We start from the raw sequence: 26,954 nt of genomic DNA, 5'->3' as shown, positions 1-26,954 counted from the left end.
GAAATTTCCTTGAAACCATTTTTCCTTTGCAAAAATTCTTTCTTAGTTCAGGCTGAAATTTCCCTTTCCTTTTGTTCTACCTTTGAAATTGGGAACATCTGATTGCCACTCTTTTCATAACATATCCTCAGGGTTTTTTCTCTGTAGTAACAGTATGTCCTTCGGGTATTCTTTGGCGTGAGGAACACAGGAAGACTGTTCTTTGTTCCTATTTTAATTTGTAGTCACCCAAGTTTTTAGTGTATATCCAGTAGATCTTTATGATATATGCAAACAATGGATCATGGAACACTACATCAAAAACTAATGATGTAATGTATGGTGATTAACATAACATAATAAAAAAAGTAATTTGCATGGAAGCAGTTGCTTTTTGGGGGGCTTATCCTAAATCTTTTTCATATTAACTAGTTGTATATGTTAATTAATACTGTTAAGATGTATTATAGTTAATCACATACCTCATTTCATATGGGACAGCTTCTTGCACATAGAGCACATGCTCAAAATAATTCATGTCTCATTTCAGGGCTGGTTATTTTTTCAGTTTTTTTATAAAGGATTTCTTTGTTGATAGATCAATCTTTTTTGTACAAAATTACAGCTTACCAGTTCTTGGAAGTACATCTATGTTTTAACCTGGCATTTAGTTACATATTTTTGCTTTTTGTTAAACTTTGATCAGGAAGACATTTCAGTATCATTGACTTCATTCCCTTCAGCTTCAAAATAGATTTTTTTGTGTGTTTAAATTCCATTACATTCACTATCCCTTCTTCCTCAAGCTGTCTTACAACGTTGCCTGAAATTTTTATTTTGAACTTCAACTGTTCTTTATTTCCTTTCAGAATTGGAAATGTCATAGTTTGTAAACTTAACTTTTCCCTAAATGTAGGAATAAAAAGAAAAAAATTCCACTGATGAATGGAGAGGAAGTTGACATGGATCTTTCTGCGATGGAGTAAGTTAGTTACTTGAGTTTAAGGATATAATATATGCATTCTCATGTGTCTTGTTATGCACATCTAAAAGTATGTAAATGTGTTGAAATTGCTGCTTTTAAAATTTTGAAAGTCCATAGAAATACAATGTTTCTCAAACTATAGTGTGTCACTTGCGGATCTTCTTAAAATGCAGTTTCTGATCTAGTACTTTCTAGTGGGTCCTGATAGTCTGATATCTAGGGAGCTCTCAGAAAATACAGATTCTTTTTGTCTTTGGGGAGTTGTCTTCAGGGCACTTTGAGGCTCCCTGTGCTTTCAAAATATAATTTAAATATCACTGTTCTAAATTTTATGTGGTAATATTTACTGATTGGCAGTGTTTCATCTTTAAAAAATACTATAGCTCAGACTTCATTTTGCTCATCCATATTGTGCCTGTGTATTTTTTTATAAAACGTGTAATTACTAGCTTGGTTGCCAAATATTACTGCTCTTTATATACCCTTATGTACTTTTTCCATATCAAGTGCCTTACCTGTAGTAAGCACCCACTAGTATTTGGCGAATTAAAGTAGTATTTCAGGTAATATTCTTTTGTTGATGGTGTTGACATAGGCTAGATATTTTAAACTCTGCGAGTTATTTTGACAAGTATGGGAGGATAAATTCATGATATGCCTCTGAACTATGATTTCAGAACTTCCTGTTTGAGAAAGATGATCATGAATCTAACATTTAAAAAAACACTATTAAAAATCAGTTAAACAAATTAATTTTAAAATAAATTCATTTCTTAGTCACAAATTGATTCCAAGAAATGATGGCATTTATAGCCATAGTCAGGCTATAGGCCATGAAATGAAGAAATTTGATCTCATTCTTTTTTTCCACGTCACATAATCACAAATCAAAATCCCCCAAGTAAAATTTTCAGATGGAATTTCTTTGTGACAACTGTCTTCTTATCCTTGAGGATCTTTTAAGCAAGATTAATAAAGATTAGCTATTGTGAGAAAGTTGAAATACATTAAACATAATGAGAATGTTGTCAGTGTGATTAAAAAAATGAATACAGTAAAAGTTCAGGCAGTCTTGAATATTACATAGAGAAGAGAATCTATTTAATAAATGCTTTGTTTTTATTTTATAAACATATAAAATTGAAACAAATTAAAAAGAAAATTGTGTTTTCTTTCAGTGCGGATTCCCCTTTGCTGTGGATAAGGATAGACCCAGATATGTCAGTGCTGAGGAAAGTGGAGTTTGAGCAAGCTGATTTCATGTGGCAGTATCAGCTCCGCTATGAGAGAGATGTTGTTGCACAGCAGGAATCCATTCTGGCCTTGGAGAAGTTCCCTACACCAGCATCTCGCCTTGCACTCACTGACATACTAGAACAAGAGCAGTGTTTCTACCGAGTAAGAATGTCCGCTTGCTTCTGCCTCGCAAAGGTGAGATGATGCATAGTAGAAAGAAAACATGACTACCGCATATTTAAAAACAAAGACAAAAACAAAACCCAAAAAACTCTGAAAATGAATTAACATTTGCCATAGTCTTTAATTTTACTTGGTAGCTGGTCCCTTGAAAGCCTTTTTCCAAATGTGTTTAATAAGACTGATTTGAAAGAAAAATGTTTTGATCTGAAAATAGATAATGCATTAAAAGTTTGTAATTTTCAAACTGAAAGTCAGATTTTAAATTCAAAGAGGATTGTTCTCCATTTTATTGAATTGCCAAACCATACTGTTAAAGCATAAACTGTATTTGGCAAGAAATTCCTTAGTTTGAGTGACGTTTTACCTTATAGTATAGGAAATCAGTTCATCTTAACTATCCTGTTGTGATTATTTCATGTTGGTTTGGGTTTAGTAATCAGTATTAGTGATATATAACTTAAAATGATAGGTTCTATAACTTCACATGCAAGAGAAGTTAATTTATTAAGAAAACTAAATATTTTTCTTTAGATGCAAAAAAACTGAAGGTAGAGCAAATGAAAACCAGAAAAACGCAGACAAAAATTTGGCCAGAAATACTGGGTTCCAGGTATTTAAAAAACATCTTGATAATAGGTTCATTCCCATTTAGTGACTCCTCTGCCTTCCTCGCTGCTAAAATCCATTTGCCCAACATCTCCAAAGATTGTAATGGTTTAGATTCGTTTTGTCTTTAATGGTCACTATTGAATACTTGAATTCCTACATCCTACTCAGATATGTGAGGGATAGTATGGTATTCTCTGATAGATCATCTGCTAAGGATATAATTTCATTGCTTCTATAAAGATCTTTGTGATTCTCGCATGCTAAATTCTTAGCAGGTTCATGAAATTATAGACTTATTTAAAATTATAAATTCAGTCTTTTCAGACATAATTTCTGTATACGCTGAAAGTTTCAATAGCAAGATATGGTTTTTTTGTGAAGCATTCTTGCAGACTTAAAACATTAGCGCTGTATTTGGCTTATTTTTCAATTAGGGTAGATTTTAAAACCTTATTTAAAATCCATGGTGATGATTCTCTTTGATAATTTAAAGTGTTAGAATTATATTTTCCTAAATGGACAAAGACAAACTTACTCAGAAAAGAAGCCTTTTGCAAACATGTTTTCTTAAAACATAAAAGAATGCTCCAACTTAGAAATTATAGAAAATAATTATAAGTGTACATAAGAATTTGGGGAGGAGGTGAGTTAATTTTTTTTGGGAAATGGTAATAAAAGGCTAAAATGTATTAAATTTCTGAGAATTGAAATTGTTGAAAACAAATCCAGTTGTTTTAATACATTTTAAGAAGCTATTTTATTTATTTATTTAAAAGTATGTTTTCAGTGGTGATGGAAATTACTTCTGATTATTTGCAGATTGCGAATTCAATGGTGAGCACATGGACAGGACCACCAGCCATGAAGTCACTCTTTACTAGAATGTTTTGTTGCAAGACTTGTCCAAACATTGTGAAAACAAACAACTTTATGAGCTTTCAAAGCTATTTTCTACAGAAGGTGCAGTTTACTTTCTACTTTGTTACAATTGTTGTATGCCATTATCTGTGTATCTCAGTTTAACTTGGGGACTATTTAAATAGCAGGTGTGTTTACTTTTTTATAAAAGGTTTGTCTTTGTTCTATTTTTGGTTCTACAAGATGTTCCCCAGGGGTGCCTGGTGGCTCAGTTGGTCAGGTATCTGCCTTTGGCTCAGATCATGATCCCAGAGTCCCAGGATCAAGCCCCGAATCGGGGAGTCTGCTTCTCCCTCTGCTCAGCCTGCTCATGTGCGTGTTCTCTCTCTCTCTCTCTCAAGTAAATAAGTAAGATCTCTAAAAAAAAAAAGATGTTCCCCAAATTTTAATTGATTGTTCATTGAGTTTATGAGCTGTAAGTAACTCTCTATCAACATTTATACTAAACAGAAATGGATAATTTAACTTTTTGGTTGGTTACATGGGGGATGGAGATATGAGTGAGTTCTTCTGATGGCAGTCCTTCTAGAACGTGGACAGCCCTTCTGAGACAGACAAGTACAGTACCCATCTCTGGTTTCAGTCCTAGCTCTGCTCTCACTTGCAGTTTGCACGAGGACAAGCCTCTTAACCTTGTAAGCCTCAGTTTACTCAATTGTAAAATTTATCTTTTTAAAAATCAAATAGATCAAGTATGTAAAGTGTTTTTTACACTGTATCGTATAATAAGTTTTTTATAAATGATAATATAGAAAGTCACAGTGGTGTGATGGTGTCACTGTTTTAGTTAGGGATGTGGGAAAGGCAGGATTTTCAGCATTTGGGCAATTTGCCAGTCACTTGTAAAATGTTTTGAGTAATTTAATAATAATAATAATAATAATAATAATAATATAATAATAATAAAGGCAGGAGTGCCTGGGTGGCTCAGTTGGTTAAGCATCCACCTCTTGATTTTGGCTCAGCTTGTGATTTCACAGTCGTGAAATCCAGCCCTGTGTTGGCCTCTGTGCTGGGTGTGGAGCCTGCTTAAGATTCTCTCTCTCCCTCTTCCTCCCTCCTCCCTACACACACACACACACACTCTCTCTCTCTCTCTCTCTATATATATATATATATATAGATAGGTAAATATATCCCTCTGTAAAAAAAATAAAATATGTAATAAAGGCAGAGATCATATTAAGTAGATCAAACTAGAAAGAACAGTGAAGTTGAAGTAGAAAAAACTAACAAAGCCTATTTAATGATTTTGGTGTTGAAGAATATGAGAGAGACATGTCGAGGATAAAGCAGTGCTAAGAAAGGGACATTTTGGGTTTGTTTTGTATAAAGGAAGAAGAAACTTGAGGCATGTTTGGCACAGAGAAAGGAATCTGTGGAAAAGGAGAGATGAAATATTCAAGTGGGAGCAAGTAGATATAAAAAAAGAGAGGGCAGAGTAAATTCTGAAGATATTAGGAGTGGGTGGGACGCAGTTGGGAGGTTAATTTTAGGAAAGATAAGAACATTCCTTTTTCTGAGGCAGGTTGAAAGCAGATTGGAAGTGAGTGAAATGATAGATGTTGAGGGAAATGTTAGGTAAGGTGAGATTTATATATGATGGAGAAGTGAAAGATTACCCAGCAACATTGAGGCACCTGCTGAGAGTAGAAGTCATGATATAATTATAGTGAATTTCATCAGAACAGATTCAGGATGAGTCAGGTTTGGGGAAAACCAATTTTGATATAATCCAAGAAGTCTAGTGGCATCCTGTCATTTTAAAGAACTGAACATTCTCTAGTACTTGTTGCTCAGCTCTCTGTTGCCATTTCACTAATTCATGGTATGGAAACAAGTTAATGTCTACCCAGTATGTCCACTTCATTGTGCCATTGTGTGTCCATATACTTTAGATTGTGTTTCATATTGGGAGTTGTATCCCGTTAGTGAGGGGGATGAGATCAATTTGTAAGTTTTGGTTTGTTTTTTAAATAAAACAGTAGGCAGTATCAGAATGCAACACATCTTATAAGGTGTGGTATAAACACACTTTAGGTATACAGTGTTTGTGGTTTTGTTTTTTAGTTAGTGTATATGAAATTTGTGTGTGTGTGTAGATTGGGATGTAAATGTATTTCTTACTGTGGGTTGCGGTCAAAAAAGTTGGAAGATTATTGCTTGTATACCAGCTTCTTTTACATAATACTTCTAGTGCCAGAAAAGAGAGAAAAGATTACTCTCTAAGTCAAACTTGAGTCCCAAAGGGCAGAACAGGCATAGGAAGGTATTTCTGTGGAAAAGAGCCTTTCCTTCAGTTCTTACAGCATTAACACTGTCTCTTGTTACACTGTTGTAACACTAACTGTCCTATTGCTTCTGCTCCTTCGTGCTCCCTCCCTCCTTTTTGTTCTTCAGTTTAGAAGTTACTGTTATTTTGAATCAGATGAGAGCATAGTCCAAATCTCCGTGGGTACTGAGGACTGTGATGACTTCATCTGTGGTTCTTTCTTGAGTTTCAGTAGCTTGGTCTTACTGGTAAAGGTTACCACTGTGTGAGCCAGGTTTCCGCTTCTTTAGGAAAGTTGCCTGTGAAAATCTGGAAGGGGGAAAGTTAGGCTGGATTTTAGATAAGTTACCATTTTTCTTTAGGTTGAGAGTGGGGTGGTACTGCAGAATCAGTGTCTCCCAGACTGATGATTGACCTCTTCTCTGTCTGTCAGATGCTTCCAGCCACTGGATCATTTAATCCTAAAAATGGTTTTGAGGAAACAAGGCTCTTAAGTAAGCAGCTAGCTAAAATAATCATCTTGGTAGTAGAGTAGGAGTTGAAGAGTAGTCTGTGTAGTGTTAAAACCCATTCCTTTTCCACTGTAAGACACAGACCTGGATTTATATAATTTTTATGACATCTACTTTACTCCACCAAATGAAGACAAAGGCACACAGGCTACAGACTGCTCTTCTCTTGGTTTGCTACTCTGTTCTTCTGTTACAATGTTTCACATGTTCCCAGTGAGAAGGGGTGGGAATTAGAGGGGTTAAACTCCATCTGGATACCTAGGTCAGTCCCGGAGTACCCCTTTTCTGCATATACTAAAATGAATTATAGTAACGAAGGAAGTTATTATATGCTTAAAAAAGTTTTTTGGTTTTTTTTTGTAGACTATGCCAGTTGCAATGGCTTTATTGAGAGATGTTCACAACCTTTGTCCCAAAGAAGTCTTAACATTCATTTTAGACTTAATCAAGTACAATGACAACAGAAAAAATAAGGTAAGATACTTTAACGAATATTATAAAACTACCCAGTGATACTTTGTTTTTAAAGAGAAATATTTAGACTGTGAAATCATTGTTGAGTCCATGGTACTTGAAATTTCTAGAGATAGAAATATACAAATACGATTTATTATAAGAACCAGTGGAAGACAACCCAAGATTAGTTTGTTTGTTTGTTTGTTTTTTTAAATTGTGTTTTAAATGTTCCTTATACCTGTAGTAATGTGGAAATAGTAGTGCATCAGATTTTGAGGAGCCAACTAAAACTTGTTTTGGTGAAGTCTGACAGCCCAATTTTTATTTTTTCTTATTTTTTATTTTACTATGTGTTGCACAGAAAACAGTTCCCTCTTGGGATAATTTGTTCATTAGTAAATTTAACCTTTTTTGTTTTTTACTGTAATGTATGTTTATTAATTAGCAAATAGCTATTGAGTGCTATGCTTCAAAAATCATTTCATCTTGTTATTCTAACAATCAGCAAATATTTTTGAGAATATATGCTATGCTAGGCAGTATACTGTGTTGTTGTTTTTTTTTAATATTTTATTTATTTATTTAACAGAGAGAGAGAGAGATAGCGAGAGCAGGAACACAAGCAGAGGAGTGGGAGAGGGAGAAGCAGGCTTCCCGTGGAGCAGGGAGCCCGATGTGGGGCTCGATCCCAGGACCCTGGGATCATGACCTGAGCCAAAGGCAGATGCTTATTAACAACTGAGCCACCCAGGCGCCCCAAGGCAGTATACTGTGTTAAACAGAAAGAAGAGTTGGTAGATGGCATCTAGCATTTCGTTTACTCATTAAACATCTATTGAACAACTGCTGTATATCACAGTTTGATTCTGGACCCTCACAGATTCAACCTAATGGGGAAATCAGACAAGTAAACAGTTAAACAATCTTCCGTAGTGGAAATATGTATAGAGTTTTCTAGGGGAATTCAGAGAAAGTAGTGCCTTCCAAAGGGTATAGAGAGAAAAACTCAGGGAAGTTTTGTGTACAAGTGGTGACTTTCAAACTGTGTCATAAAGATGAATAGGATTTTCCAAGTGTTACTCCAGGAAGAAGGAACAGGACATACAAAGACACATGTATCTGGTATGGCGGATAAGTCAAAACCATGAACAGTTAATGAAACATCACAACAGTAAAGAAAAAGTGACAAGTATGTTTATTAAAAAATGTTGATTAATAATGAAAATCAGGACAACCAGTTTTTCCTCGGGTCAGTAGAGTAACATTCAAATGATTTAAGCTAAAAAGAGTCCTTAAAAAATTAGTACTTTAAAAGTACATTGTAATTGATAGACTTTTTCTTTCTGTTTTTGAATACTGTTAAAAATTTTTTTATAAGATTCTTTCCTTCTTAGTCTACTGGTTTGTTTTGACTTTCATTTATAGTATTCCTTTCTTACTCTACACATGAATTTCTTTTATTTGAAGATAAAAGGTTAGGATTTCAGATGATATCAATCAAGATTATATTCAGATAGAATGGGGAAATACTTTGTAAAATTGTTTATGTCAGTTTTCTTGTTTTGGGGGGAGTGCTTTTATAATTTAAATCATGGGAGCCCCAGTATAGTACTTTTACTTTCCAAAGTGATCTCACCTACCTTAATTTTAATTTCTTTAAACCTTACTTATTCTGTAGTTGACAAATGAAAACAAAACACAGCGGTTGAGAGTCTAAAATGACACAGGAAGTATAATCTGGGAATTGTGCTGTGAGCTCTTGCCGCCCATCTATGTGGTGATCTTTTTAGTACACCATGCTACTTTATATGATGCTATCATCCATATCATCATTTATGATTTTGTAAGGTGCATACTGACAGATTATTAAATTTTATACTTCATTATTTTTGCAGAACAACGTAAGACTCAACTTCTTGTAATTTTGAGAAGAAGGCTAATCAGGTGTTAGTGGCTATAAGATTAACATACTAATCTTGGAAGATATTAAGGATAGAATAAATACAAATATTAATAATAATAATAAAATAAGCTATTTTTTTGTGTGTTCCATGGCCTATACCAAAACATGCATAATCTAATATGATTCTCATCAGATGTCTGAGATAGATAGTGTTATCTCAGTTTCCCTATGAGGAGATAGAAGCTAATAAAGCTTTACCTTAGGGTAATAGGTCACATGTGGAAATGCCAAAAAGAAGTTGGGAATCAGTGCGAAATACTTAAACTGTTTTGTTAATTACAGTACACAGAACATGGGTTGAACTATTCCTGATTCCAAAGAATCACTGTTAAAAACATCAGCCAGCCTTTGCTGTAGTACACTGATATTGATGCCTTCAGAGTTTTTTTTGTTTTGTTTTTTTGTAGGAATTTTCACTATACTGAATAGCCTCTACCTTACATGTGTTCTGCAAATTATTTCTTCTTTCTTGTCTCTTATAACGTTGAGGTGATCAGATAATCTAGCTTGTTCAGTTAGGATTATAGTAGCTGTGAGAATTGGATGTGGTCTGAGGGATAAAGGTTAAATCTTTTGGTTTTCCTACTTCACCCACACCCCCATCTCATTTTTAATTTCTAAGTTCATTCTGTGATCTGAATACTTAGGTCAGAAATAGCAGTTAAGTAAATGGACTTTTGCTTTGTTGGCAAAGTAGAGGTAACAATGAAGCAATCAGAATATTTGAAGAAAACCTATAAACATAATTTGAATAATCTCTGAATGGAAAAGGTCTTTCTAAATTGGAAACCAGACTTAGAACCTGGAAAAGAAAAGGTTGATAAATGCTACAATGTTAAAACAAAATTAGCCTGACAAAAATCCATGATTGTTTTCTCTGGCTCCGGAGGGAAGGATTTAGTGACTAATTTTGCAATCATGAAAACAATTTGAAAACAAAACTTGGTCCATAGTGAACGTGTGTGGAGTATTTTTTCTTTGATTGTGTTTATTGTGTACCTTATTTTCTGCCCTGTATCTGAACTATAGGCATGTGTCAGCATTCTGTCATTATAACTGTCAATGTGAGCTTCTGCCTCCACCGTGGAAGTCACAGGGGGCAGGTGCTTCCCCTCCATCCCCTGGCAGTTTGTGTTTCCATACCATATTCCCAACACTGATGATCAAATGAATTGCTCGAAGTTCAAATTCCCAGGCTAGAGGATCTGATTTGCTGAGTGTAAATCAAGCCACCCTAGGTTGCCTTTCAATAAATTGCTTCTCTGGGAATTGACTGGGATGTGGATTTAGAAATTGTTTTGTATTGTTGTCTCCTCTCTTTTCTCTGCTTTTCTTGCTAGATCTCCGGTTTGTATGTTATGTCTTCTACACCAGCCCTCTAGTTTCCTTTTCTTTTTACTTTATGTCTTTCTTTTTGCTTAGAATTTCAGGAACTTTTTTCAGTTTTATATTCCAATTTAATTTTGATTCTCAATCTCTGCATATTTTTTTCTTTTTAAAATAAGTTACACAATTGGAAGGCATACCTTTGATTATTTCTCAGACTATGTTCATGATAGGTTTTGGATTTTCTTTCCCCTTACCAGTTTTCTTTTCCCTGCAAAACTCTTTCCGACAGGTTGCTTTTTTCCTTTTGTTTGTTCTGGTCTTCCTTTTTTATGTTGATGGCTTCCTCAAATATCTGGGGATCCTTGGTTATAAATTTATATGTGAGTGTAGAGCTAAATAGCTGATTTCAAGCTCTGTGTTACCAGCAGGATTTGTGGCCTGTGGTCTTCCTTTGAGAGGAATCTAGGTAGGTTACTCTTACATGCTGTAAATACTAGTTGAGTAAACTAATGTATTACTAATTAGTAAGTCTCTCTCACTCTTTTTCCCAATGTATAACTACACAAAAGACATAGTTAAATAATCACCAGAGAACTTGCTTGTTTTCAGATAATTAATGTTTTGAAGTTATAAATATTAATTTTTGAACAGAAGTGTGAATTTTGTTTCTTGTGATTATTTTTGGCTTAGTTTTCAGATAACTATTATCGTGCTGAAATGATTGATGCCCTTGCCAACTCTGTTACGCCTGCAGTCAGTGTGAATAATGAAGTTCGAACTTTGGACAACTTAAATCCAGATGTACGACTCATTCTTGAAGAAATCACCAGGTTTTTGAATATGGAAAAACTTCTTCCAAGTTATAGACACACCATCACTGTCAGGTATGATAAAAATTACTTGCTTTTATAATTATAAGAGAAATTATTCTAATTATAGGAAATATAGTAAAGTAAAAGAAGATTAAAATCTTATATCATTGTACCATCACAGATATATTTTTACTGTTTTGGAGAATGGCCTTCTAAATTTTTTCCTCTTGTAACTAAATACATTTTTAATTATGTGATATATATCATATACATAAATTTTTGTATTCTGCTTATATCATAAACGCTTTCTCATGTCATTAGAAGTTCTTCATAAACATTTTTGATGTCTGTAAAATGTTTTTATCCCATTAGATATAGTATAAACATCTCCGCATTAAGCTTCTTACTTAGATGACTTCACTTTTATCAACTTGTTTGTATATGGCTATCTAAAACTTCTATTTCTTTAGGAGTTTGCTAAAAAATAATTGATCAAGTGGTTCAAATATCACCAGTTCTCACTTTCCATGTACATTATTGACTAAATTAGTGCAAAAAGTTAATGTTCTTAATGTTACAAAATTAAAAGATGATTCAGATCACATCAGTTTTTCAGTTTGCTGTTACAGATTGATTCCTAATGCCTGGGAAACAAGTTTGATTCAAAATATTTTTATAGAAATATTTAATGTAGGGGCGCCTGGATGGCTCAGTCATTAAGCATCTGCCTTCGGCTCAGGTCATGATCCCAGGGTTCTGAGATCAAACCCCATGTCGGGCTCCCTGCTCGGCAGGAAGCCTTCTTCTCCCTCACCCACTTCCCCTGCTTGTGTTCCTGCTTTCACTGTGTTTCTCTCTGTCAAATAAATAAAATCTTAAAAAAAAAAAAGAAAAGAAATATTTCACTGTAAATACTCTTTTTCCTAGTTGTTTGAGAGCCATACGAGTGCTTCAGAAGAATGGACATGTGCCAAGTGATCCAGCTCTTTTTAAATCTTATGCAGAGTATGGCCACTTTGTGGACATTAGGATAGCAGCTTTGGAAGCAGTTGTTGATTATACTAAAGGTAATGCTTTAGAAGCATATGCTCTTATCATTTTAGAAGGAAATGTTTACTAAATATTTAAGGCCATCTCAGTTATTGGGGTTTCCTATTGCAAACAAAGTAGAGATTTAAATTTTAAATTCTTCAGAAAGAATTTTGGTAAATGTAGAACTTGTATAAGAATAAGTGAGGGAAAAGAATAAAATTAGAAATAGGTATCTTTGGTCTTTCTAAGGAGTCAGTGTATTACTCCATAGCTTTAATTACATGTTATTAAAACTAGAAGAAGATTTTTGAAATTTCTAGCTGAGGACTCAAGAAAACATCTTGTACCTTTCAAAAATTTGTTTCTGAAAGTAAAGTGAGGTATATACACAGGAACCTCAGTAGGGGGGATTAGAAAAGGCTTCTTGACGTTGAAAAAAAGTAAGACCAAAAAATGGCTAAGAAAATGTTACATATTCAAAACATTTAAAGAAATACAGGGCAGAAAAAAACAGAGATGAAAATATTAAAAATCAGTCAAGAAGAATAAAGCAGGTAGAAGAAAAACAAAAAAGTAAAATGAAACTTTTTAAGCTAGAGTCTGATAAAATTAAAAATTTTAAGGTTAAGGAACCCAGTTATTATACAGGATAAAAGAATAATGTGGCCTGTGGCCTGTGACTTCTTCAGAATATGAAGAGTTCAAAAGACAGTGAAAAATGGCTAATGTAATGTTTAGGGAAAACTGCAATCCTACCTTCTCTTTTTTGCCAGGTTGTCACTCATGTAGCCTTAAAGATTTAGAAGTACATCTCCTATGTAACATTCTTTAAAATGGAATTCCCAAAGAATTTTCAGCTGACCTGGAAGTGAATCAAATAATAACTCAAGTTTGATGAAAGTATGAAATGAAAGACCTAGTGATGAGTGACTGTGCCTGTAAAAAAAAAACAAAAAACAAAAAGCTAAGCTTAAATATTTGTTAATAACATGGTTATAAAATTTAATGCAAACTTCAAAAATAATTCTTCTTTTAAAAAAGATTTGTTTATTTGAGAGAGGGAGCATGCACGTGCAGAGGTGGGGGGATGGGCAGAGGAAGAGAGCATCTTAAGCAGACTTCACCCTGAGCAGACTCCACACTGGGCAGGAACCCCATGCAGGCTCGTTCTCACGACCCTGAGACCGTGACCTGAGCCAAAACCAAGAGTCAGAGGCGTAACTGACAGCGCCACCCAGGCGCCTCTCAAAAATAATTCTTCATAATATACAGGGGTGCCTGAGTGGCTCAGTTGGTTGAGTGTGTGACTTCAGCTCAGGTCGTGATCACAGGGACCTGGGGATCAAGGCCCAGATCAGGCTCCTCGCTCAGCAGGGAGCCTGCTTCCACTCTCCTTCTCCCTTTGTCCCTCCCCCGTTCATGCTCTGTCTCTCTCTCAAATAAGTAAAATCTTTAAAAAAATAATACGCAAATATAAGAAATAAATAATTTAATTTGCATAGAGAATTTCAGATTATTGTGCCAAAATATGGGAAGAGTGAAGAAGTTAGAGTATTTTATACTTCTGACTATGGAAATAGGAAGGAGTGAGGGAAGTTCTTTAATAGATACTGGTTAATTTTTACATATTAGGGGAAATTACTCAAATCTTTATCATTTTTTTAGTAAATTTCAATAGAAGTATGTGTGTGTATAGTCAGAAATTATAGAAGGTAAGAACAAAATAGTGTGTATATTATATATGTTGGGCTAAGTTTAGAAAGGATTGTCATTTGTTCTTTTTATTGAGGGTAACAATAATTCTTTCTCTTAAGAAATGGCGGTGAAAATAGTGATTTTTTTTTTTAATAGATTTTTTTGTCAAGTAAAAAAATGTAGTCTATCAGTCTCCTGTTTTGTTTTGACAGTTTACCAATTTGTGAAATCTAGATGTCCAAATTTGTGAAATCTAGATTTACCAAATATGCCAGTATTCTCAACCTTCTTTCCCAAGATACATGAATGATGATTACTGTCACATAAATACTAAGATTTCATGAATTAGTGTTACCTGAAATGAAATAGAATGCTAATATTATGATTTCCAAAAGAATGCTAAGTTAATAAGTATAATTGAGAGGTGCTTCAGTATTATCCATAATTCTAGATTAGAAAGTGAAAAAATGGAAGATATCAGAAATAAAATTCTGATAATAAAGCTTTTCAAATCATAGAAGCATAACTTGTTGAAAAGGTGACTGGAAATTGCTAATGAGTGATTTTATCCAGATCATTTATATTTATAGCACTATATTATGTTATGTTGAAAAGTTAAGACTGTTCATTAGTCTTAAAGTGAAAGAAACCACTTGGGTAAAAACATTATTTCATATTGTATACTCTAATATAGTTGAGATACCAGTGGGTATCAGATTTTCCTATTAATTTGATTTAAGCATCTAGAACACAATTTTATTTAAATATATTTTGTCTATTTAGAGTTACTCATCTCTAATTTAGGGCTCTTAATAAATTACAATTTCCTTTATGTTCTATTTGTCATTGACTTGAGCATTACTGAAAAATAGGCACTTGGTCCTGTTTTATGTTTTGGCTATATACAGCACAATACCAGTGAAGTTTACAAAGTGGCCTAGTCCATAAAAAATGTAAGAAGTTGTCTACAGTCTTCAACTCTGATTTGAGATACAGCTAAGACATAGCCCTAAATATTAAGTGTAAATCTTTCCTTGTCACTCATTATTTCATCTGTTATAGTTAAAAACAAATATATTTCTTTATTTTCAGTGGACAGGAGTTATGAAGAACTGCAATGGCTACTTAATATGATTCAGAATGACCCTGTACCCTATGTAAGGTTAGTTTTTGTGCTAAATTTTGATTTTGCAAGTCCTAAAGTAAACTGAATAAGTTGGGAAGATTATACATGGAACAAGTTTTTATTATTTTTAAAAATAGAGGAATATGTTATGCATTTATTAATGTCCTTTTTAAGGTGCTTTTTAAAAAATGGAGTATGCCTGGGTGGCTCAGTTGGTTAAGCGTCTGCCTTGGGCTCAGGTCATGATCTCAGTGTCCTGGGATGGAGCCAGCACATCAGGCTCCCTGCTCAGCAGGGAGTCTGCTTCTCCCTCTCCCTCTGCCCTGCCGCCCAGGTTCTGCATGTGTGCATGTGTGCATGCGCGCTCTCTATCTCTCTCTCAAATAAATAAATTCTTTTTTTTTTTTTTTTAAAGATTTTATTTATTTATTTGACAGAGAGAGACACAGCGAGAGAGGGAATACAGCAGGGGGAGTGGGAGAGGGAGAAGCAGGCTTCCTGCCGAGCAGGGAGCCCGATGCGGGGCTCGATCCCAGGACCTGGAATCATGACCTGAGCCGAAGGCAGATGCTTAACGACTGAGCCACCCAGGCACCCCTCAAATAAATAAATTCTTTAAAAAAATTGCGTATACCTTTGGAAAGACATTTTAAAAAATACATTGTTAATAAGCAAAGTTTATTCCCTGAAATTTTATGTACGACTTCTATTGTAATTTAAACAGTTTGTAGTGTACATGGGCCATCTCTTATATATCCAGATTTATAATATCTGTATTGATTGATTCAGTCTATTTTAAAAGTCATTGAGAGAAATGTCTTGGTGTATCCCATTTGTTCCTTTCTATCTCCTATAAAATCTCATTTTTAATCCATAGACTTAGGATTTAAAAAGTATAATGTAAGATTTAAAATTTAGAAAATAAGCGAAAATAGAAGAAAATCCCAGTCCTGACTTAGTAACAGTTTTCATTTTTGTATTTCTTCTAGTCTTCATTTCCTTCATTTCTGTTGCTTTCTTTTGCAAAGTAGGATATTCATAGTGTATTTGAATAGGATTAAATATTTGACCTTTTCTGTCTTCCTTTCTTTGTATATATGAGACACTTAAATTTTTGTTCATTTGTTTTAAGATTATGAATTCATAAAATAAAATTTGAATTGTGGGAAGTAACTTATAGTTATGCCCACTAGAAACAAGAACATAAACCTAGAGATGTTAATTGTCTTACTCAACTTGACACATAAGTTGACAGATAGTTCTTTTCTTCTGAAAAGACATACAGGCAAACTGCTCTCTAACCTTACTGAAATGCATCTGGACATGAGAAGTCCACATAAGAGATTGAAGACATTGTCTTTGACCAACGGTAGTTGTTCAGATTGATTGTAGCAGTGAGTTCTTGGTTAAGCGACCTTATTATTTCAGTGTTTTATGTCTATCTGTCTTTCAACTTTAACCATTTCAGTGTTTGTTTTTTTCTTTTTAATCTTTATTTTTTTTAAAGATTTTATTTAATTGAGAGAGAGCGAGAGAGAGAGCATGAGCAGGGTGAGGGGTAGAGGGAGAGGGGCAAGCAGACACCCTGCTGAGCAGGGAGCCCGATGTGGGGCTCGATCACAGGACCCTGAGATCATGACCTGCGCCGAAGGTAGACACTTACCTAAGATTGAGCCACCCAGGCACCCCCATTTCAGTGTTTTAAATGATGCCTGTTATATGCATATCTTTGTATAAAGTTTTGCTGTTATTATTTCATAAGTTCCTGATCTGTGATCTAGATTGTATTTTAAATAATTTTTCTTTGTGATTGATGTGTACTAAAGGTAGGGTTAACGTGGACAAAAATCTCATAATCATCAGATAAAAGAGGATAGGCAGGAAACCACCTTCATCTCTTACCTGACCGAGTTCATGCATTTGGAAGTTTATAAGATCCTACTGATAGCAAGTAGGAACAGAAATTATAAATACAGTATAAACAAAGTGTATCATGTATTCATTTATATTTTCAGTTCACAACATCAGAACTAACGTTAAGGCGTGTATTTCTGAGATCACGGAACTGTGTTTTGAAGACCATTTTAGCAGATTGTAGTACTATATAATATTTGAAGTTTCTATATTTCTGAATTACATACTATACAGTCTAAATGATTTTTTTGAAATTCTGTTATGGAACTATTAATAACATTCAAATTTCAAGAGCACTGTTACTTATAATTGAACTGAAAATCTATTTAAAGATATAGTTCATGATTATATTTGACACTTTTTTTTTATGTGTGATAAATTTTACTGTTTTAATAATTTTTCTTATGAAGTGTCCCATTGCCCTTCTTACTTGCTGAGCTGTCATCAGATTGCCATATGAATAATTTATTGATTTTTTTACCCTCTTTTTTTTTAATTTTTTATTATGTTAATCCCCATACATTACATCATTAGTTTTAGATGAAGTGTTCCATGATTCATTGTTTGTGCATAACACCCAGTGCTTCATGCAGAATGTGCCCTCCTCAATACCCATCACCAGGCTAACCCATCCTCCCACCCCCCCTCCCCTCTAGAACCCTCAGTTTGTTTTTCAGATCCATCGTCTCTCATGGTTCGTCTACCCCTCCGATTTCCCCCCTTCATTCTTCCCCTCCTACTACCTTCTTCTTCTTTTTTTTTTTTTTCTTAACATATATTGCATTATTTGTTTCAGAGGTACAGATCTGAGATTCAACAGTCTTGGCACAATTCACAGCGCTTACCAGAGCACATACCCTCCCCAGTGTCTATCACCCAGTCACCCCATCCCTCCCACCCGACACTTTTCTTCTTAATTGATGTGATTCATTTATATCATCAGTAGGGAACCTCTTAGTCTGTACTTAATATCATCCAGCCCATAGGTCTGTTCATAGTTAAAAAAATTCAGCATGTCTTTAAAAATCTTTAATGTTAATTGTCAAGAAGTGTTACCACATAACAGTTAATGTACGTACGTGCATATTTCTTAGTATCTTGGCACATCTGTCCATATTTTTGTGTTTCTTCTTTGCTTGAATAGGAGCTCTGTCCTTTTCTCTTTGTTCCCATCATTACTCTTTCTCCCTTTTTCTTTTCTTTCTTCCTTTTAGGTATAATTGACATACAACATTATGTTAGTTTTAGGTATACAACACAATGATTCAATATTAGCATATATTGAGAAATTGTCACCACAGTAAGTTCAGTTAACATCCTCTCCATACATAGTTATACACTTTTTTTCTTGTGATGAGAACTTTTAAGATCTACTCTCTTAATAACTATCAAAAATGCAGCACAGTATTAACTATTGTCACCATGTTGTACATCACATCCCTATGACTTATAGTTTTGTACTCTTTGACCTGCTTCATTCATTTTGCCCCCCCTTTTCCCTGCAACCACCAATCTGTTCTATTACTTTTTCTTAAACTCATTAAGTAACTACAATACAGATCTGCCATATTCCACTTTATTGATTGGATAGAATTCGTAGTCTTTAAGATGTGTAAACATTGGTATATGTCTTAAAATCAGTGGCATTACTCTCTCCTACCCCAGACACAAGCATTTTATTTTTATGGTCCTTGGTTGATCTTTAAACTCCTAATGATGAAATGGTCTTCAATAAGAACTAAATTTTTTTTTTTAAAGACTTATTTATTTATTTGAGAGAGAGAGACAAAGAGAGAGAGAGTGAAGGGGAGGGGCAGAGGGAGAGAATCACCAAGCAGACTCCCTGCTGAGTGTGGAGACTGACGACTGATGCAGGGCTCGATGTCCCGACCCATGAGATCATGACCTGAGCTGAAATCAAGAGTTGGACACTCAACCAACTGAGCCACCCAGGTGCCCCAATAAGACTTAAAATTTAAAAATATATGTGGATTTTCTTTTTCTTTCTCTCTTTTCTTTCTGTGTTTATTATTATATATATCAGAATTACTGATTTTGGTAGAGTTAGATAAAGCTCTGAAGAATTTTAGGGTGAAACCTTAAAGTCTGGAGGAAAAAAAACCCAAATTACCTGTAATTATTCCTTGATGCTTTAGAGCTAAACTTGAAAATTGTTTCTGCAAGGATGCTTCCTTGATTCCCTATACTGGATCATGTCCCTGAAGTCATAATTGTCCATAAAAATCCTACAGTTCTTCCTATACTTAAGTAAAGAAATACCTCCTATATATAAGTATTAATTTTATAGCTGGAACTATTAGATTATCTTTGTCTCCCCCGTGGGAATATAAGTTCCAAAAAGATAGGGACCATGTTTCCTTTTGTCAATGTCTGGAATATAGCATAGTGCCTTATATATAGTTGGTTCAATACATGTGAAATGAGTGATAAGATGCAGTTTTTTCCTTTTTCCTCTAATCATATGTATGGCTTTTTTTCTAATCATATGTATGTTTAACTTCTTTCATATGTTAAAGAGAAATGATTTTATCTCTATGTTGACAACTGTATACAGAAAAAAGCTTTAAGGTGTTTATTTTGAAATGTTGGGGAAGTTCTCAGTCTTTCATGTTGGCTTGATGTTTTAAATATAGTAATAGGGTTGTCCACTTTATTTGTGTAGTTTTCTCTCAATAGAAGATTTTCAGATTATAGATTGGTTCTTCATTAAGGTATCTTGAGAATTTAAACTAAATAAATGCACTTTAATTAACCTGTATAATCACCTGACCGATTACTAACGCTTTTTTTCATCAAGTTTGCTGTTCATTTTAAATGTCTGTTAAGATAAATAATCTAAAAAAAAGGATGGGGCGCTGGGTGACTCCATTGGTTAAGTGACTGCCTTTGGCTCAGGTCATGATCCCAGAGTCCCATTGGGCTCCGGCTCAACGGGGAGCCTGCTTCTCCCTCTGACCCTCTCCCCTCTCATGCTGTTTCTCTCTCTCTCTCTCAAATAAATGAATTTTAAAAAAAGGAAAAAAATCTAGGTGCATAGTTTTTAAATAAATAATTAAATCTAGGTGTTTTATTTTTGAACTAAAATGAAATTTACATTTTTGAAAATTATAGTTTCCTTTCAGTTGGCATAACTTCTTTCTTTTCCGTTTTTTCAAGATTTTATTTAAATTCAAGTTAGTTAACATATAGTGTAGTATTGGTTTCAGGGGTAGAATTTAGTGATTCATCACTGGGCATGACATTTTAAAATACTCATATAAATTTGGAAAAATGCAAAATTACATTAAGAAGAAAACTTAAATAGCCTATAATTATTTTAACCAGAAACACTTAACATTTTGGATTATTGCTTTCCAGTCATTTCTACCCCTGACTATACTTTTTATATTGATAGGAAGAACTATTAATTATATTCTTTAAAATGGATAGGATTGTTTTAGGGGCGCCTGGGTGGCTCAGTCGTTAAGTGTCTGCCTTCGGCTCGGGTCATGATCCTAGGGTCCTGGGATCGAGCCCCACATTGGGCTCTCTGCTCAGTGGGAAGCCTTCTTCTCCCTCTCCCACTTCCCCTGCTTGTGTTCCTCTCTCGCTGTGTCTCTCTCTGTCAGATAAATAAATAAAATCTTAAAAAAATAAATAAAATAAAATGGATAGGGTTGTTTTAAAGATGACATGGAATTATATTTTGGTTTTGGAATGAAGCATACATATGATCGCAGTGTATCCGTCCCTCAAGAGACACACAGACATCCTGTGCTTTTTCTCATGACAGATTTTGAGCATGTTTTTGGTTTTGATTTGAGTTTCTTATTGATAAGTGATGGACAGTAGATTGGACTTGCCCACTAAGAAAATTCTCAACTGTTTAGGGAAATAATGTGATGCAGCAGCAAACCTATAAACCTATGACTTTCTCAGGATTTGCTTTAGGTCTGTTCCAGTTGTCTGAAGCATATGCTTATTCTGAATTTTTATGTTTAATCTTTGTAAAATTAAGCATGAGATTCTCATTGTTTTCCCTTAAACTTCATCTCCTCCGAGTATCACTTTGGGTGTTTAGTCATTTATAAGTATTTCTTTGTAAAATCCTTTCTTCTATCATCTAAACTTTAGAGAAAAACAAAACTTTTGAAGCAATGTTTAATTTGATAGTAGTAATACATGTACTGATCACTATTGCTCTTTCAGTGATCATGTCAAAGATATCCTCAGTTTCACTCTTTACAATTCATTGGCACACCTAACACTTTGGTATTTGGGGTAACTGGGAAAGCAGCCGAATAGAAACTTAAGTTTTCTAATTAATGCAGACTTAAAGTATAACAACATTAACCTGCTCTAAAGAACAAACTTGTCCATATTTTTAAAGATTGTTTACCTGTAATAATGATCTATTCTTACAGATAGATTTTGAGGTCCTTAAGGACAGGAATTGTGTTTGTTTATAAAGTTACGAAAATATGCATATGAAATATCCATGAAGAGACGTATCCCCTTTCATAATCCCTATGTGTAAATTGCATCTGTAACTCCATTTCACTTTTTGTTCTCATAGCTTTTCAGTAGTCTTCTATACGGTCTTAAAATATCAAAGCACAAGAGGATATTAAAGTAAGAGCACATCTTTCAGTTTTACAGACATAAAATTGAAGCCAAAAGGGGTTAAGTATCTTAATCTGCAACCTAGTAGTTCCACTTTCTTCCCATGTCTTTTTCAAGTATAAATCCAGTCTGATGCCTTACCACCAACAATTAAATATAAAAACTGCCTTGGGTCCACCTTTCAGGTTTTGCTAATCTCATTTGTAATTACAACTGAAGTTTCTCCTCCAGTTGTATCCAAGCATTCCATTACTGTGTGGTCTTGAATCTCTTAAGCCTGGGCCTGGCTCTTATCCCTGCACTCAATGTTAGGCTACTGCCATAGCTTCCTTGCTTTTCCTTTTCTTTTTCTATCCTCTTTCTCTTGGCGTTTCCTACTCATAGCGTTGGACATTTTCGTTTTCAGATTTTGTTTTGGTCACACTGCCCTATTTTTAGAAGACTCCAGAAGTGTTCAGCTGGCCTCTCACAGGGGATAACTCCCAGTAGCGGACTTTAACTGTTACTCAACACGAGGATACTTTGACTGATTAACTCCTCTAAACTTCAGCTCATTTTGAGGAAACCTTTTTTTTTGGTCTCCGTATTTTAAAAGCTTCTGCACATTTCCATGCTTTACAAAGATACTATAATAATGAAGTTTATATTCATTTTATTATCTCAGGGTAGACTTGTTCTTCATCCATATGTAATTTTTTTTTTTTGCCCCATTTTAAGATTTTTGTATTTACTGACCAGTCTTTCTTTAAAAATTTTTCTAAGGAGAATAAAATGTTCATTTTAGAAATGGAATGAGAAAGGTTGGTTAGGAATACATGAAGTCAGGTTTTAAAGGACCTCCTTATACACTAAGGTAATTTTAGAAAAGAACAAACCCACCAGAACCTTTCTAGTGAAAAAACAATAGTAAATATTTAGGATGTGTAAAATAATGTCTTTTGAAGTTAAACTTAAACACAAAAATAAATCTAAGAAGAGATGATAAAATAGGAAGGAGATACTATAGATAATTTTCAAATGTTTTTATTTCATGGTCAGCGGAAGTTTTTTCTTTATCTTTCAGACATAAGATTCTAAACATGTTGACGAAGAACCCACCATTTACTAAGAACATGGAGTCTCCGTTATGCAATGAAGCCTTGGTAGATCAACTTTGGAAACTTATGAATTCTGGTAAGAATTTAAAAAAAAATTTATTATTGGAGTATTTTCATTTTGCAGCAAGTTTTCAGTACTTAAAGAACTATGGTTAATATTTTATCTTTTTTTTTTTTTTTTTAAAGAAGGATACTTATCACATCTGCCTTCACAGTGGTGAGTGTGGTGACATTGACTAAGGATATATTCACTCACTTTGCCTCACAAGGTGGTTGAGGAAACAAAAATATTAATTTATGTGGAAGTATCCCACATGTCTAAAGAGCTATAAATATAGAGCTGCAAACTATTGTTATTTTTATTTCAGAAGATTATAAGGAGTTGAAAAATATGTCTTCTCACCTGTTTTCCCTTGCTGCCTAGTGGCCTTTCCCAGGGGTAGCCAGTTTCCTGTGGATCCTTTCAGGAGTGGTATATGTTGTTACTGTTCTGCACAGTGGATACCATGGTATCTCATTCACAGTTTGAATTCACTGTATTTGGATGAGGTCAAGAGGCAGGATAGCCCAGTGCTCCTTTGTATAGGCTCTGGAACCAGGTGGATGAGGGTCAGGTCCCAGCTGAATAATTTATGAGGTGTGACCTCTCTAAGCCTGTGTATCTCCTGATGATACCTGCCTCTGCAAACTGAAAATTCAGTGAGTTACTATCTGTAAAGCACAGTATCTAGTTCATATGAAGTGCCCAAAATGTTAAACTAACAGAGTAATGATATCGTTTCGCTTCTCATGTGCTTGAGCTATTTGTAGTTCCTTTTTGGTAGGTCATTCATATTCTTTGCCATTTTTATTTAATTGAATTTTTGGTCTTTTCCAGTTGACTTGTAAATGTTTAAAGAAAATTTGCCTTATGTATCTGATGTGTTGAAATTATAATATTGGTTTGGGTTTAAAATTCAATTAAAAGGTAAATTTATTTTACTTAAAGATAAACTGTGCTGGGTAGATGGTGAGAGAGCAGTTGCTATTCATTCCAATATGTATGTTACTTTATCTGCTGTCTAGAATATTAGAAAATAACTTGTTTATTTAGACAATAACTAAACAATTCAGAAAATGTTTGTTTCATTGGTGGCCACTTCACTAAGTCATAACTAAATACCAAGTTCTGATTCTTTTTAAAAAATTTTTTAAAAATTATTTTATTTACTAGCATTGTGATGTTAAGTAATTGTATAACTCTGTCCCTCAGTTTCATAATCATAGTGTAACACACCAAGTAAAAGCACCATAGCAGGTATCAAATTGAAATACAGTAGTATGGCTCTTGCCCTCAAAGTATTCAGAAAACACAGAAACCGGTTTCTACTGATAAAGCTAAATTATTTTTCTAATGGTTTCCCTAATCCCTAGAAGAATGATTGCTGCTGTTTACATAATGTTTTATATTTTGCTACTTGTGGTACCTTGAAGGATGTTATGATTACTGTCATTTAGATCCGGGGGATGAATACGCAAGTTCAGGAACTTGTAAAGGATCATTTAATAGTTAGTATGTGGCACAAACTGTGTTGAATATATTCTTAACAAGAATGCATGATTCCATGACTGGGATGGATTATAACTTCCAGGAAAGCATAATGAATTACAAAGAATCTCTTATCACCTTCTAGGGAAGATTTCTTGAACAAAATAAATATGTGTTTAAGATTAATGGAACAATTTCTATGAGACATTTGAAACCCATTGGAAAGTTGTGGTTATATAAATTCAAGCTCTGATTGATGTTTTAGTATTTAATTTTGATAGTGTTCAGTATAAAGTACAGTTGTTGCTTTGATTTGGAATTCCCTGTGGCAGTTCTCTAAACAAAACAGATCTGTAGTTGTAAACAATTTATTGCTCAGCTCTTCAGAGTTATAAATAAATGGGAGGAATATGAACAGTGGGAGTGGCATGAATAGTTGGGAATAGTTTTTTGTTTTGTTTTGTTTTTAATGTTTTCAGAGGACATTGGACATTAAGGGAAATTGGTTAGAGGATTGCTCATTTCTCTTCCACTCCTGAACTTTTGGGATACATGAATGAATCTGATTCAAGAAATACCTTTTTTTTTTTGTTTAAATTTTTTTTTTTTAGGTTTTATTTTTAAGTAATCTTTAAACCCAGTGTAAGGCTCGAACTTACAACCCCAAGATCAAGAGTCATATGCTCCACCAGCTGAGTCAGCCAGGCTCCCCATAATTTTTAAAGTTTCTTTTTATAAAATGGTAATGTCAATATAATCGTGTTACAGAGTTTTATCTGAACCAAAATAGAAAATATTATATAATTTTATTACATTCCCCACTATTAACATTTAAGTATATTTGGCCTTTGGGGGAAAGAATTGTATGTACATAGTTGTAGTTGAAATGAAGGTATTAAAACAGCATTTTATCATGATAATTTTTTCACATTACTATATATCTTCTTGTGATTGTTTTTAAGAAAAAAAAAAAAAGAAATGGTAATGAGAATTCGCTTATAACAAAAGGAACTAGAATATCATCTAAGTCCCTAAATCCTACTGAACTCTGTCTGCCCCTCACTCCCTATTGGGACTCCTTGGTCATCTGGTCATTTGAGATAAACATTGTCTTTTTTTTTTTTTTTTTAAGATTATTTATTTATTTATTTATTTGACAGAGAGAGAGAGAGAGAGAGCACAAGCAAGTGGAGTAGCAGGTAGAGGGAGAGGGAGAAGCAGGCTCCCTGCTGAGCAAGGAGCCCGATGCAGGGCTTGATCCCAGGACCCTGAGATCATGACCTGAGCCGAAGGCAGTTGCTTAACCAACAGAGCCACCCAGGCGCCCCTGAGATAAACATTATCTTGATTTACATATGGAGAACAAATAAACTGTGGACAATAGGGATTTAATTATATTCATTTATTTCTGTTCTATTCCCAAGTGGATTTGAGATGTGTTGACTTTGCATAGTTACAAAGTTTGTTGAACCCATTTCAAATAGTATAGAGAGACAGTATCATAGCAGTTAAGGAAAGATCATTTCAGAAGGTGGTCATCAGGTGCTTTTGAAGAATCAGTTTGCTTAGCTGGTTTTAGAAACTTCTCAATAAGAGAGTAATTGTGGTAGGATACATAACATTAGGATTTCAAAAATTGAAATTAATTTGAGAGTAAGACCAATGAGCTAATTATATGAAATTATATTCATGTTCTTTTGAAATTCATATATCAGTAATGAATATTAATAATACTCTTTTTAGAAATATACTAGGGGTATTTAGAGCTGAGAGGTAAAGAAACTAGGGGCTCTTGGAAACTGAGTCATCCTAATGGCTATATACCAGAAGGAGGGTTCCCAGACTTCTACCGTTGAGATCCTAGGACTGCCTGGTCTCTGCTCTCTGCCTGGTGTGTGGTAGCTCCGCTCACCTTTTAAGTTCTGGGTTGCTACTCTGCTATCATCCCAGCTGTTTTTGTTTTGAAAACACATATATACACAGCTATATATGTATGTACATATACATACAGATATTAGATATCTTACCCCATTCCTTAATTTTCCCACATAACTTTTACTCCCCAACATTTTGTTTTTAAAATTTTCAAAGCTTAGAAAAATTTTTAGAACAGTACAGTGAATGACCATGTATTTTCATCTTGGTTCACTAGTTGTTAACTTTTTACCATATGTACTTTCTTTCTTTTCCCTCTCTTTCTTTGTGTATACATACCTATTTTTTTTCCTGAATTGTTTGAAAGTAAATTGTATCATGGTACTTTTCCCAAAATACTTTATTCCTAAGAATAAGGACATCCTCCTACATATCCTCAATATCGTTAACATGCCCTACTCCAGTATATATCTCATAACCATATTTCCTCAGTTGTCCGCCAAAATGTTGTTGTAGTTCCCATATAGCCTTTAAAGAATAATGCTCCTCAGAAAGAATAAACATTTTTAAAGAGAAACTGCTTTCACATCATATGGTCTTTGTCCCTAGGTGTGTAAGAATCTTAAATAAATAGGTTTATTTTTAATCACATTGTTCATGGTCAGTTCTTTTTAAAGCTTCAAGTATTCATTTATTCACCATTTATTTCTTGAGCACCTCCAATATACCACTATACTATGTTTTGTGTATATAAGAATTTAATACAAATAGATAGTTGCTGAAATAAATAAAAGAGCACAGTACTCTAGA

At 34.1% G+C, this 26,954-nt stretch overlaps 1 protein-coding gene across 10 annotated transcripts in view; it reads left to right on the top strand.

The window, feature by feature from the left end:
• TAF2 (TATA-box binding protein associated factor 2) overlaps window positions 1-26,954 on the top strand; it is a 234,666-nt gene that overhangs the window by 35,058 nt on the left and 172,654 nt on the right. For all 10 annotated transcript variants that reach the window (XM_035011822.1, XM_035011821.1, XM_035011820.1 and 7 more), the window contains exons 15-22: window positions 896-961; window positions 2,143-2,395; window positions 3,812-3,952; window positions 7,058-7,168; window positions 11,133-11,326; window positions 12,182-12,321; window positions 15,074-15,143; window positions 22,708-22,817. In XM_035011822.1, coding sequence (XP_034867713.1) covers window positions 896-961; window positions 2,143-2,395; window positions 3,812-3,952; window positions 7,058-7,168; window positions 11,133-11,326; window positions 12,182-12,321; window positions 15,074-15,143; window positions 22,708-22,817 — 1,085 coding nt within the window. The remainder of the gene's footprint in view (window positions 1-895; window positions 962-2,142; window positions 2,396-3,811; window positions 3,953-7,057; window positions 7,169-11,132; window positions 11,327-12,181; window positions 12,322-15,073; window positions 15,144-22,707; window positions 22,818-26,954) is intronic.

Source organism: Mirounga leonina, unplaced genomic scaffold, assembly GCF_011800145.1.
Source record: "Mirounga leonina isolate KUSES-001 unplaced genomic scaffold, KU_Mleo_1.0 Mir_165, whole genome shotgun sequence".
In the NCBI taxonomy this organism is placed as follows: Eukaryota; Metazoa; Chordata; class Mammalia; order Carnivora; family Phocidae; genus Mirounga; species Mirounga leonina.
This window is presented reverse-complemented; position numbering and strand designations above follow the sequence as displayed.